General features: G+C 41.5%; 1 protein-coding gene across 6 annotated transcripts in view; it reads right to left on the bottom strand.

Annotated features, from left to right (window-relative positions):
• Window positions 1–12,342, bottom strand: part of STK33 (serine/threonine kinase 33) — a 104,231-nt gene that overhangs the window by 52,311 nt on the left and 39,578 nt on the right. For all 6 annotated transcript variants that reach the window (XM_033928904.1, XM_033928907.1, XM_033928905.1 and 3 more), the window contains exons 5-6: window positions 4,440–4,553; window positions 1,489–1,593 (exon numbers count right to left, since the gene is read on the bottom strand). In XM_033928904.1, coding sequence (XP_033784795.1) covers window positions 1,489–1,593; window positions 4,440–4,553 — 219 coding nt within the window. The remainder of the gene's footprint in view (window positions 1–1,488; window positions 1,594–4,439; window positions 4,554–12,342) is intronic.

Raw genomic sequence — 12,342 nt, 5'->3', positions numbered from 1 at the left:
TCCCCAAACTAACCATAGACCCTCCTCATGGTGGGCTAAAGGAGAAAGTGACATCCCAACATACCCCAAATCACACCAAACATATGAAAAATAGTACGAGAAGAGATCATATATGCCAATATTAAACAAGAACTTGCAAGAATCGCATATCTGTCAACCAAGAACCAAACAAAGCAGCTTAAAAATTCAAGTAGGTCCAGAGGCCGAGTTCTGCTCCAGGCCAGATCTCCGCTGCAGGCGCTTGCTACTAGTAGGGACCCGTTTCCAGCGCTGCGATGAAGCACCAGTTCCAGACGACGTAGTCGGCTCTTCCAAGGATGCATAAAGTTGAGCATCACGTAATATAGCTGCAGCTTCCTCCACTAAAGTAACCTTATGCTGTTGAGAAGCCACTTGAAAGGAAAGTCCAAAAGGAAAAAGCCATCGATAACTGATAGCATGGGATTGTAAGCAGTGAGTAATCTCCCGAAAATCTCGACGCTTTCGTAATGTAATTGCGGACAAATCTGCAAATAATTCCACTTTAGAATTTTCCCAGGTGATATGTCCCACTTTTCGAGCAGCTTGAAGAACTTGATTTTTAACTGGATAGCGTGTAAAACAGGCTACCACATCTCGGGGCCTATCACCTACCCGGGGACCCAGAGCCCGATGCACTCTTTCAAACTCAATCACAGGTATTAGAGCCTCTGGGTCAGCTGCCTGAAGAAAGCGTTTGCAGATTTCCAACAGATGAGCCTGTAACTCCGATGCAGCCAAATTTTCAGGAACCCCTCTAGCACGCACATTACTCCGTCGGCTGCGATTCTCTCCATCTTCTAGGCGAAGTTGAAAATCTTCCTGTCTGCGTTCCAAATGAGCGCACCGCGCTTGCAGGGCCACTAGGTCCGTGTCATGGTCAATAACGCGTTCTTCAAACTCCTGCAGCCGAGCCCCCATATCATGCACTGACTGCCCAATCTTAGCCACCTCCGATTGTAAAGTGCTTTGGATAGAAAGCATTGTAGATTTTAAATCTGCCATCCATGCACGCATTTCCCCACATGTGGCCGATCGAGCATCAGACTCGGTATTCAGCTGGACAACGCCCTTACCGCGTTGTGGTTCATCAGTCTCACAGGCCTCAGAAGTATCCGATGGCTGGTAAGCATAGGATTTCAAATCCGCTCGCCCTTTTTTCGAAGCCATCTGCTACCCGCTATTTTTCCACACTCGATTATGCAGAAATTGCAAAATACTAGCCTCGTTCCGCTAGCTGAAAGCTAAAAGTTTAGCGCGATTCGGAGGAGCTTCGATTTTAAGCCACCATCGCTCCCGATGACGTCACTTCCTCCAATAACATATATTATTTGATTAAAGAATTAACCACAAAGATAACACAATTTGAAAACAGGTGAATTAGGTAAAAGAATAAAATATGGCTCTCTCATTTCATACATAGTTCTTCATGAAATGCAATTTAATAAAATGTACTGTAAAGAACCTTACTTTCGGAGTTTCAAAAATTTCTGCAAGATGTATAATATGTTCATGGTTTACAGTTTTTAGGATGTGAACTTCTCGTTCAAGTAACTTCACAGCTATGCTTCCAGCCTTCATCATAAACAAACAAAAACAAATGTGTGCTATTACTGATATTATAATTACTCCTACATAACAGAGTCATAGTTATTCAATAATTTCATTGGTTATTTTTCTGTTCATTTTACTATTGACTAGATGTGGTTAATAAATGTTTAGAAAGTATTCAAAGAACAGAATTCTAAAAGTACTTTTATAGGAGAAAATTATCAACATGAGCTACCATCATGATGGGTTATTTTACCACAGGGCCTCATTGCATAGAACAGGACCTTATGCTAAAATAGCATATGTGGTAAATAGCCCATGTTAATGGTACCCATATTGATAACTTCTCCCCTTAAAATTACTTGGCATTGTTTTACTAAGATACAACAACAAATAAAGAGAAAATGCATGACATTTCAAGCCCATAGAGCTACACTGAATCCATTATTTTTGTATGGCTAAGTAAACTGCTAGTATACACTATTAAAACTGTTAGGGGAAGTAAAAAAAAAAAGCAGGACCTGCTTACATTGGAAAGTTGGTCCTCAACCTGGCAGCTAGGCTTCAATGCTAAGAAATGTAAGGTCATGCACCTCGGAAGCGGAAATCCATGCAGGACGTACTTCTTGAACTGAGAAACTTTAACTAGAACTTCAGCAGAACGAGATTTAGGAGTAATCATCAGTGCAGACATGAAAACTGCCAATCAAGTGGAGAAGGCTTCATCTAAGGCAAGGCAGATATTGGGTTGTATCAATAGAAGTTTCGTCAGCCGAAAGCCTGAAGTCATAATGCCATTGTACAGGGCCATGGTGAGACCTCATCTGGAGTACTGTGTGCAATTCTGGAGGCCACATTGTGCGCAGAATTGAATCGGTTCAACGGACGGCCTCCAGGATGATCTCGGGGCTCAAGGGTCTCTCGTACGAAGAGAGACTGAACAAATTGCAGCTCTACACTCTTGAGGAACGTAGGGAGAGGGGAGACATGATCGAAACATTTAAGTACCTCATGGGACGTGTCGAAGTGGAAGATGATATTTTCTTTCTCAAGGGACCCTCGGCCACAAGAGGGCACCCGCTCAAACTCAGGGGCGGAAAATTTCATGGCGACACCAGAAAGTATTTCTTCACAGAGAGAGTGGTTGATCATTGGAACAAGCTTCCAGTGCAGGTGATCGAGGCAGACAGCGTGCCAGACTTTAAGAATAAATGGGATACCCATGTGGGATCCCTACGAGGGTCAAGATAAGGAAATTGGGTCATTAGGGCATAGACAGGGGGTGGATAAGCAGAGTGGGCAGACTTGATGGGCTGTAGCCCTTTTCTGCCGTCATCTTCTATGTTTCTATGTTTATAGTAATATATTTAAAAAAGCAACCCTGAATTCTACTCTGGGCCACATTCTATAAACGGTGTCCTGATTGTAGGTGGTGGTAGGTGTCCTACTGCTCTCTAACCGGCCAATTAGGATGCACGTTTGCTAAAAAAAAACAAAAAAAAAACACCACTGTAGGTGTCTGCTGTGGTTGAGGGAGATGCATAGGGATGCTTAAGCTCACCCAAGGCTGGGTATGGGCGTGATTTTGCCCAGAAGTGGCCTTAGACGAGTTTAAGTGGCCCTATGCATTTCCCTAGGGCTTGCAATAGGCAATCAGGCCCGGATTCTGTAACGTGATTCTCTAAACAGCATCTGTGACATGGATGCCGGTTAGAGAATCAAGGTGGTTAGTGATTCTATATAAGATGCCCATCTGCAATTCTCAAAAGCCGCTTAGGCAGCTGCTGAGACCGGGCGTTCTATACAGAATCAGGCCCTCTTTGTACGGCATGATGTTTAAGAAGCAACAGTCAACAATAATAATACCCAAGCACTACCAATTAAAAATATTACTGCCTGCCTCAGGTCCTTGAGAGAGTAGTCGGATCAGGAGGGATTTACTGCCTCAGTCCACTGGACAGCTATCACACCGAGATCGTCGGGCTGCCAGTCGGACTGAACCTCCACTCCCGTCAGGCTGCAGCAACTTCCAGAAAGAGAAAGGAGGCGAAACTGCAGTCGGCACCATCGGCGACCCAAAGGACACTATTAATGCCTAAAAGCCTGCGCTGAAGCTCCTAACTGAGTAAATGAAACAAGTAAATGCCGAGGGCCGAGAACCCTCCACAGATATTCAGCAGGCTGGCTGAACAGTTCCCGAAGGATGCACCTGCCAGCTGCAGCGTATGGTCCTCTCCAAACTGGTCCTGGAGCTGCGTAACCGTGAACAACTGAAAAATCCAACAGAAGAAAGAACAGAGACCAGGGAGGAGGAGGAAGAGCGGAAAAGCTGCGATTGACATCTGCTGTAGAATGCTCATAAGCAGGTATGGACAACCCTACGGTTCAGCATACCATTCCTACTGGAAACCAAGTTTAAAATGCAACATCACCACTTAATTTGTCACCACTTAAGCTGCCAGGTCTGTGGCATTCATTTTTCAACATGTATCTTTGTAAAATTGCTGCTCCCATTGCGTGCACTACCAAATTTATGTGTACTCCTGCAGATACTTTAGAAAAGGCTCTGCATCTGTAGATCTTTTTCTAAAATACCATAGCAACAGAGCATGTCCCGATCTGGAAGTCTAAATTCTAACCTCTATATTCTACATAAAAGGTGGTTCTAGTTTGGACAGGAAATTTGACATTTTTCTCATTCTGTTCTAAGTTTATATCCTTATGATTGGTTCATTAAGCTAATTCATGAATAGCAACTTGGAAAAAATTCTATGAATACCAGTTATATTGTTGCTTGTATTAGAAAAAAACAGAAAGGTATTCAGTAGTTATCAACAAGGGCAATGAGATATAGTATCTTCTTTCTTTACCTTTTCTTTGTTCACCTTTTTAATTGCCCACTTTTGGCCTGTTTCCTTATGGGTTACTTCAATCACCATTCCAAAGCTTCCTTGTCCCAGTTTCCTTCCAAATGTATAGATTTGCTAGAAAAAGCAGAATAGGTAAAAAGAAATATCTCCAAATGATATAAAATTAAAAATAACTACATGGAACTGCTGAGCAAAATAAGAATCTTATAACATATTTCATAAATTTTCTTTTTTTTTATAATTCTTTATTCATTTTCATATTTTACATGAAGTGTACAAAATATTGAGTTACAACTAATGAATACACAATATCACTTTTATATCTATTACATAATATTCTGAACAAATTTTTTTAATCCCCTCTCCCACCCCCCACCCTTCAAGTACTTTCCAATCACCTTATACTTATTGTATACCATATTATAACATGTTATGTAAAATTATTTTCACTACCCCCCCTCCATGTGTGCCATAAAGAAGACAAGAAAAAGAAGAAAAGAAGAAGATAAATCCTACTATTCATTCAGTACAATACTTTGTCAATGGCCCCCATATTTTTATAAATTTGGGATATGTCCCTCTTTGTATTGCTATTACTCTTTCCATTTTGAATATATGACAAATTGTATTCCACCAAAATGTATAATTAAGGTTACTATGATTCTTCCAGATATTGGTTATATGCTGAATGGCAACCCCTGTCATGACTAGTAAAAGCTTGTTATTTTCTGGTGAAATTTGACTTTTTTTTCTCATCATCATTCCAAATAACACTGTATCATATGATATTGCTACATGATTTTCCATCAATTTATTAATTTGTGGCCAAATTGCATTCCAAAAACTTTTAATGTAGGGACAATGATACAGTAAATGATCCAACGTCCCAGGTTCCAGATTACAGTGCCAGCATTTATTGGACTTAGAACTATCTAATTTTTGCAAACGTGTAGGGGTCCATAAAGCTCTATGTAATAAAAAGAACCAAGTTTGTCTCATAGATGCTGACACTGTACATCTCATTCTCCAAGACCAAATTAGTGGCCATTGAGATGCAGTAATTTGATGCTTAATCTCAGTGCTCCAAATGTCTCTTAGACCATTTTTTGGTTTTTTATTCAAATATCCAGATATTAATTTATACCACAATGCGGCTTGATGCCCTAGGAAGTCTGCTTGGAAGCATAAGAACTCTAAACTATATTGATTATTCAATGTTTTCCATTCAGGGAACCCAAATTTCATAAATTTTCAATTCTATATGCAAGATTCTCTTTATAATCTAACACTTCTCTTAGGTTACTGTAGTCTTAAATGACCATGGATATGCACATTCTTTTTCAATGTAAGGTCTTGAGACCACTGGTGGCCCCTTGAAACATCTGGGGCATCCCCTGTCTTCATGCTGGATTTTTCTAATATTCTCTTCCTCTCTGCTCAACCTCAGGACAGAAAAGGGGACATGGATGGTAGTTACAAATGGTAGATGGAATGCAGAGGAAGATCATGATCTAGAGAACTGCAATAATCATGTCTACTGGGTATCAATTCACAAGCAAGAGTCTTAAGTATGAAGAATTAAAGTAAGGTTTTAAAGAATGTATCTGTCAAAGAGTGACTGTCTTTCTTAAATCCTAGAGCTGTTATGCAGTCTTGAAGGGAAATGGTATACACTTCTCCCTCCGTATTCGCGGTGATAGGGGATTAACAGACTCGCGAATACAGAAAACCCACAAATTTTTCTGTGCAGTGCTGGGAATCAGCAATTTCTCTGATGTAATTTGTGGGGGGGAGCCAACAAGCGAAAAACCGCGCATAATCGAAACCGCGATTGCTGAAACCGCGAATACAGAGGGAGGAATGTAGTTATTTATTATAGGAAAACTTATGAGTTATAGAAGGCACAGCAAGATCCAAACTGCCTTACATTTAGAAAGGTCTAAGTCTGTGGGGGGGAGGGGGGGGTTCTGGAAGAACTATCATGCTACCTTGTCAAGGCTTGAATTGAATTGTGAAAGATCATGGGAACTCTGGTCAGAGGTATAGACAAGTTGTAAGGCATCTGTAAAAAGCAGTCACTTAGGCCAGCACTCTGTACAACAGTAGCAAGCAGTGATCAATGTTTCTTTTTGGCCACTGCCAGCATTATGGCCATTCAGTGCTGGGCATGTCCAAGCACTAGCACAGAATATCCAGGTTTGTACAATATTCAGAACGTAATTACCTAACTGAAATTGGATAAAGATAGGACTGAGTTTTATGTACTTAACAGTATAGGTGCCAACTCTCCCTCTGAACTGCCCACAAAATAGCTGGCTATGGCTTTAGCAGTTCGTGCTGATATTCAGTGGCATTAATTAGTTAAATGACACTGAATATGGAAGGATTAGGATCTCTTTCCTGTAGAATAGCATACAATTCCTTTTGGATAGGTTAAGCACCTCAACTCGCAAGTTGCTTGCAGAAAACATCAATCATTTTCTTCTCTCTGGGCGTTGTCCCCTCTCCTCAGTCCATACCAAAGCAAGTAAGAACCCTTTGGAGAGGAAATGCAAACAAGGGGTTTGGGCTCGGGGAACTCCCCGATCCAGATAAGTTCAATTTGCTCTGCAATAATAAATAAGAGTTAATAAACAACTACCCAACAGAGCAACAAATAACAGTGGAGAAAGCAATCATCTATCTACCTGTGTGCAAACTGCACTAACACATGTACAGCTCTTAGCAAAACAAAATGTACTGATATCGATCTCAGCACTAATATGGGCCATCTAGCCCAGTATCCCATCTTCAAGGTGGCCAATCCAGATCACAAGTAACTGGCAAAAATCTAAATCATAGCAACACCCCATGCTTCCAATCAAGGGTAAGCAGTGGTTTCCCCCATGTCTGTCTCAATAGCAGACTTAGGACTTTTCCTCCAGGAACTCGTCCAAATCTTTTTTTAAACTGCTATGTTAATTGCTCTTACCATATCCTCTGGTAATGCATTCCAGAGCTTATTTATTCTCTGAGTAAAAAAATATTTCCTCGTATTGGTTTTAAAAAAGTATTTTCCTGTAACTTCATCAAGTGTCCCCTTGTCTTTGTCATTTTTGATGAAATAAAAACATCAATCCATTTGTACCCTTTCTGTATCATTCAGGATTTTGTAGCTTCAATCCTATCTCCCCTCAGCCATCTCTTTTCCAAGCTAAAGAGCTCTGACTTCTTTAGTCTTTCCTCATACGAGAGGAGTTCCATCCCCTCTATAATCTTGGTCACTCTTCTTTGAACCTTTTCTAGTTCTGCTATGTCTTTTTTATGCTGTGTTTGCATGGTGATAAGCTGTTTATGCCTGTAATGTGTTTCAAGTTGACTTAAATAAAGTAAAAAACAAAACAAAACAAGATAAGGTGATCAGAATTGAACACAATATTCAAGTTGAAGTCACACTATGAAGCAATACAGCACACTTACCATAACAGGTGTTATCCAGGGACAGCGGGCAAATATTCTCACATGTCATTCACAGAGCCCGGTAAGGACAGTGTTAAATTGTACTGTCACTTTAAACTTTTAATAAAGCTTTGAGACTGTCCGCACCAAGCATGCGTGCGTACCTTCCCGCCCGACGTCAGCTCGCGGTTCCTAAGTTCACTATACAAGCTAAGAAGCCAACCAGGGGATGTGAGAACATAAGAACTGCCATCTCCGGATCAGACCTTCAGTCCATCAAGTCTGGTGATCCGCACACGCGGAGGCCCAGCCAGGTGTACACCTGGCATAATTTTAATCACCCATATCCCTCTATGCCTCTCATAAGATGTGCATCTAGTTTGCTTTTAAATCCTAGAACAGTGGATTCCGCAATAACCTCCTCTGGGAGAGCATTCCAGGTGTCCACCACTCGTTGCGTGAAGCAGAACTTCCTGATATTTGTCCTGGACTTGTCCCCCCTTAGCTTCAGTCCATGTCCTCTTGTCCGTGTCACATTGGACATTGTAAATAATTTTTTTCCTGCTCTATTTTACTTTCAGTATTTTGAAAGTCTCAATCATATCCCCTCGCAGTCTCCTTTTCTCAAAGGAGAACAATCCCAGTCTCTTAAGTCGTTCCTCGTATTCCAAGTTCTCCATACCTTTTATTAGCTTTGTTGCTCGTCTCTGCACCCTCTCCAGCAGTTTTATATCCTTCTTTAGGTTGGGAGATCAATGTTGGACACAGTATTCCAAGTGTGGTCTAACCATTGCTCTATAAAGCGACATTATTAATTTTCTGCCCGCTTTCCCCAGATAACACCTGTTATGGTAAGTAACTGTGCTTTATCCTAGGACAAGCAGGTAACATATTCTCACATGTGGGATCCCTAGCTTAACTTAAAAAGGATGGCGGGAGAGTTGGCCTTCAAAATGAAAATAAATTCTGTAGTACTGCTTGGCCGAACTGACCTTCTCGTCTGGAGAAAGACTCCAGACAATGCTGAGATATAAACGTGTGAATTGAGGACCAAGTAGCTGCTTTGCAAATATCCTCAATGGGAGTTGAACGCAGAAAGGCCACCGATGCTGCCATTGCTCAAACTCTGTGTGCTATAAAACATTCCTCGAGCGGCAACCCAGCCTGAGCATAGCAAAAGGAGTTGCAGGCCACCAACCAAGTAGAAATAGTTTGTTTGGTTACAAGAACTCCTAATCTGTTAGGATCAAAAGATATTAACTGTTGAGGAGACATCCTGTATGATTTAGTCCTGTGTAAATAGTAAGCCAAGGCACATTTACAGTCCAATGTGTGAAGAGCTGTTTCACCAGGATGAGGATGAGGATGAGGTTTTGGGAAGAAAACAGGTAGTACAATAGATTGATTACAGTGAAATTCCGTGACTACGTTTGGAAGAAATTTAGGATGAGTTCTGAGGACTGAAAGACTGTGTAGGGTGGGTCACAGACTAGTGCTTGGAGCTCATTCAGTCATCGAGCTGAAGTGACACAGATTAAGAAAACTACTTTCCAAGTAAAGAACTTAAGATGAGTTGTTGCAAGAGGTTCAAATGGAGACTTCATCAGGATGATGAGAACTACATTCAGATCCCAAATAACAGAAGGCAGTTTGAGTGCAGGTTTTGAGTTCAAGAGTAGCTAGAGGTTTATTATTAAAAGGGACTTGGAAGGTGCTAATAGCACTGAGGTGAACTTTGACAGAAGTGATTTTAAGTCCAGAATTGGAGAGGTTCAGAAAGTAGTCCAACACCGAAGGAATTGAGAACATTGCAGGATCCAGTTGATGGAGATTACACCATGTAGTAAAGCGCCATCAACTTGAAGCAGTAGCATTGCTGAGTAGAAGGTTTCCTGGACGCAGCTATAATAGTTTCAACTGTGGAAGAGAGATTGAAATTTTCCATGCTCGGGATGAGAGATACCAAGCTGTAAGAGGTAAAGATTGCAGGTTGGGATGTAGAAGAGAACCGTGACTCTGAGTTTGCAGAGATGAAAAGATCTGTAGTGGAATAAGATTTTTGACACGCCTTTGAAGCAAAAGGGAGAACCATGATTGCCTGGGCCACTGAGGAACTATGAGGATCATAGTGGATTGTGCTTGCTTGAGTTTGAACAATGTCTTTGCAACAAGAGGGATTGGTGGAAACACTTACAGGAACTTGTGTGACCAATCTAGAAGAAATATGTTGAAGGAAGGATAATAAATAAATGTTTTTGAGAGGATAATATCAGATCAATACACAAAGGAGATGGTATACTGTTAACCAACACCAGTCAATCCAAATAAATTAGTCTTAAGACCCTCAGAAATGCCACCATCCACTCCATTGTAGTTTCAATAGTGGTTGGATTTACACATTAGATCCTCACCGGGTCACTTATAATCTATTGTGAAGATAGAACTTTGCTCTGACTATTTTGCCAATAATCTTCTTATAAAGCTAATACTTAGCTGAGGTGGTGCATTCAAAGGGATCTATCACCAACATGTTTCACCCTATGATTCATGAGTGGTCGCGTTGTGGGTAACCAATTCAAACTTAGAGGGATTGGAGCCCTGATGAAACCCAGTATAGGTTGAAACATGTTGGTGATAGATCCCTTTGAATGCACCACCTCAGCTAAGTATTAGCTTTATAAGAAGATTATTGGCAAAATAGTCAGAGCAAAGTTCTATCTTCACAATAGATTATAAGTGACCTGGTGAGGATCTAATGTGTAAATCCAACCACTATTGAAACTACAATGGAGTGGATGGTGGCATTTCTGAGGGTCTGAAGACTAATTTATTTGAGTTGATTGACTGGTGTTGGTTAACAGTATACCATCTCCTTTGTGTACCAATCTAGAAGAAAGGCATCTGTCTCCAGGCGATGCGGGGAGAACTATCTGGAGCAGAATTGAGCTAACTTGTGATTGTTGGGAGACACAAATAGGTCTATCTGAGGAGTCCCCCAAAGCGAGAAAATTTGGCTTAAGACCTTGGAATTGAGAGTCCACTCATGCAGCTGAAAAATCTGCTGAGCCTGTCGGCTAGAGCAATCTGCTTCCCTTGCATATATATTGCTTTGAGGGAAATATTTTGGGAGATTGCCCATTTCTAGATGTGAAGAGCTTCATGACACAGAAGAGAGCGCACACCTCCTTGTTTGTTAATATAGTGCATTGCTACTTGACTGTCTGTACTGACAAGGAGGACTTGGTTGAAAAGATGATCTTGAAAAGTTTTGAGAGCACTGCGGATCACCCACAGATTGATGTGTAGTGCTTTCTCCATGAGTTCACAGACCATTGAGGTGAGCCCCAAGCATACATGGAAGCATCTGTTTTGAACACTCGTTGATGTGGAGGTACATGGAACAGCAACCCTCTGGATTGAATGACCAGAGAATGACCTAGAGATGAGGAGACTTTGATCCAGTGGGATAGATCTGTGGCTTGAGACCACTGAGACACTAGATTCCATTGAGCTGGTCTGAGGTGGCAACGGGTGAAAGGGATCACATGAACTGTGGATGCCATGTGTCCCATGGGGACGCATCATTTGTCTTGCTGAAATTTTCTGAAGAGTAGACACATGATTGCAGAGTTGAAGCAATATGTCCTATTTGTGCTGGTACAAGTAAGCTCATAAAAGAATGGTGTTGAGTACCGCTCCTATAAATGCCAATATCTGAGAGTCAGCTGAAGATGTGTAGCTGACTGGACTGCCTCAAGTGATGCAGTTTTGATCCAATTATCCAGATAAGGAAACACTTGAAACCATGAGTACGAAGAGTTGCTGCTACCACAACTAGGCAACTGGGAGAGGAAGCCAGGCTGAAGGGCAGCACCTTGTACTGAAGATGATGATGTCCAAAATGAAAACAAAGAAAATTTCTGTGGGCTGGATGTTTGGGGATGTACGTATATGCCTCTTTGAGGTCTAGAGAGCACAGCCACTCATCTTTGTCTAGAAGTGGGTATAGAGTTCCTAGGGACAGTGTGTGAAACTTCTCTGTGATTAAATATTTGTTAAGAGCTCGGAGGATGAGAACTGGATGAAGATTTCCCGTCTTCTTTGGAATTAGGAAGTACTTTGAGTAGAACCCCTGTTTTGGGTTTTTTTTGGCAAGGGGGGTACTGGCTCTATGGCATTGAGTTCTAGAAGAGCCTCAATTTCTTGAAGAAGAGAGACTGTAATCACCTCCATCAGATCCACAGGTTTGAATAGCCTGCAGTTTTGGATTCTTTCCCTGGCCTATGGCTACCATCGACCCCAGGTCTCTTGCTCTAAACTAAGACCCCAAATCCTCCAGAGAGTACACATGCTGTGAGAGTAGAGGAATCATATCCAACCCCAGATCATCCCAGTCCTTTTCCAACTGGAAATCGAGCTCCTTCAGCTCTAACGGCTGCTGCAGAGCCTCATTTTGAGAATGAAA

This window comes from Geotrypetes seraphini, chromosome 19 (genome assembly GCF_902459505.1).
Source record: "Geotrypetes seraphini chromosome 19, aGeoSer1.1, whole genome shotgun sequence".
NCBI lineage: Eukaryota > Metazoa > Chordata > Amphibia > Gymnophiona > Dermophiidae > Geotrypetes > Geotrypetes seraphini.
Note: the sequence above shows the minus strand (reverse complement) of the source record. Positions and strands in the feature narration are given on the sequence as shown.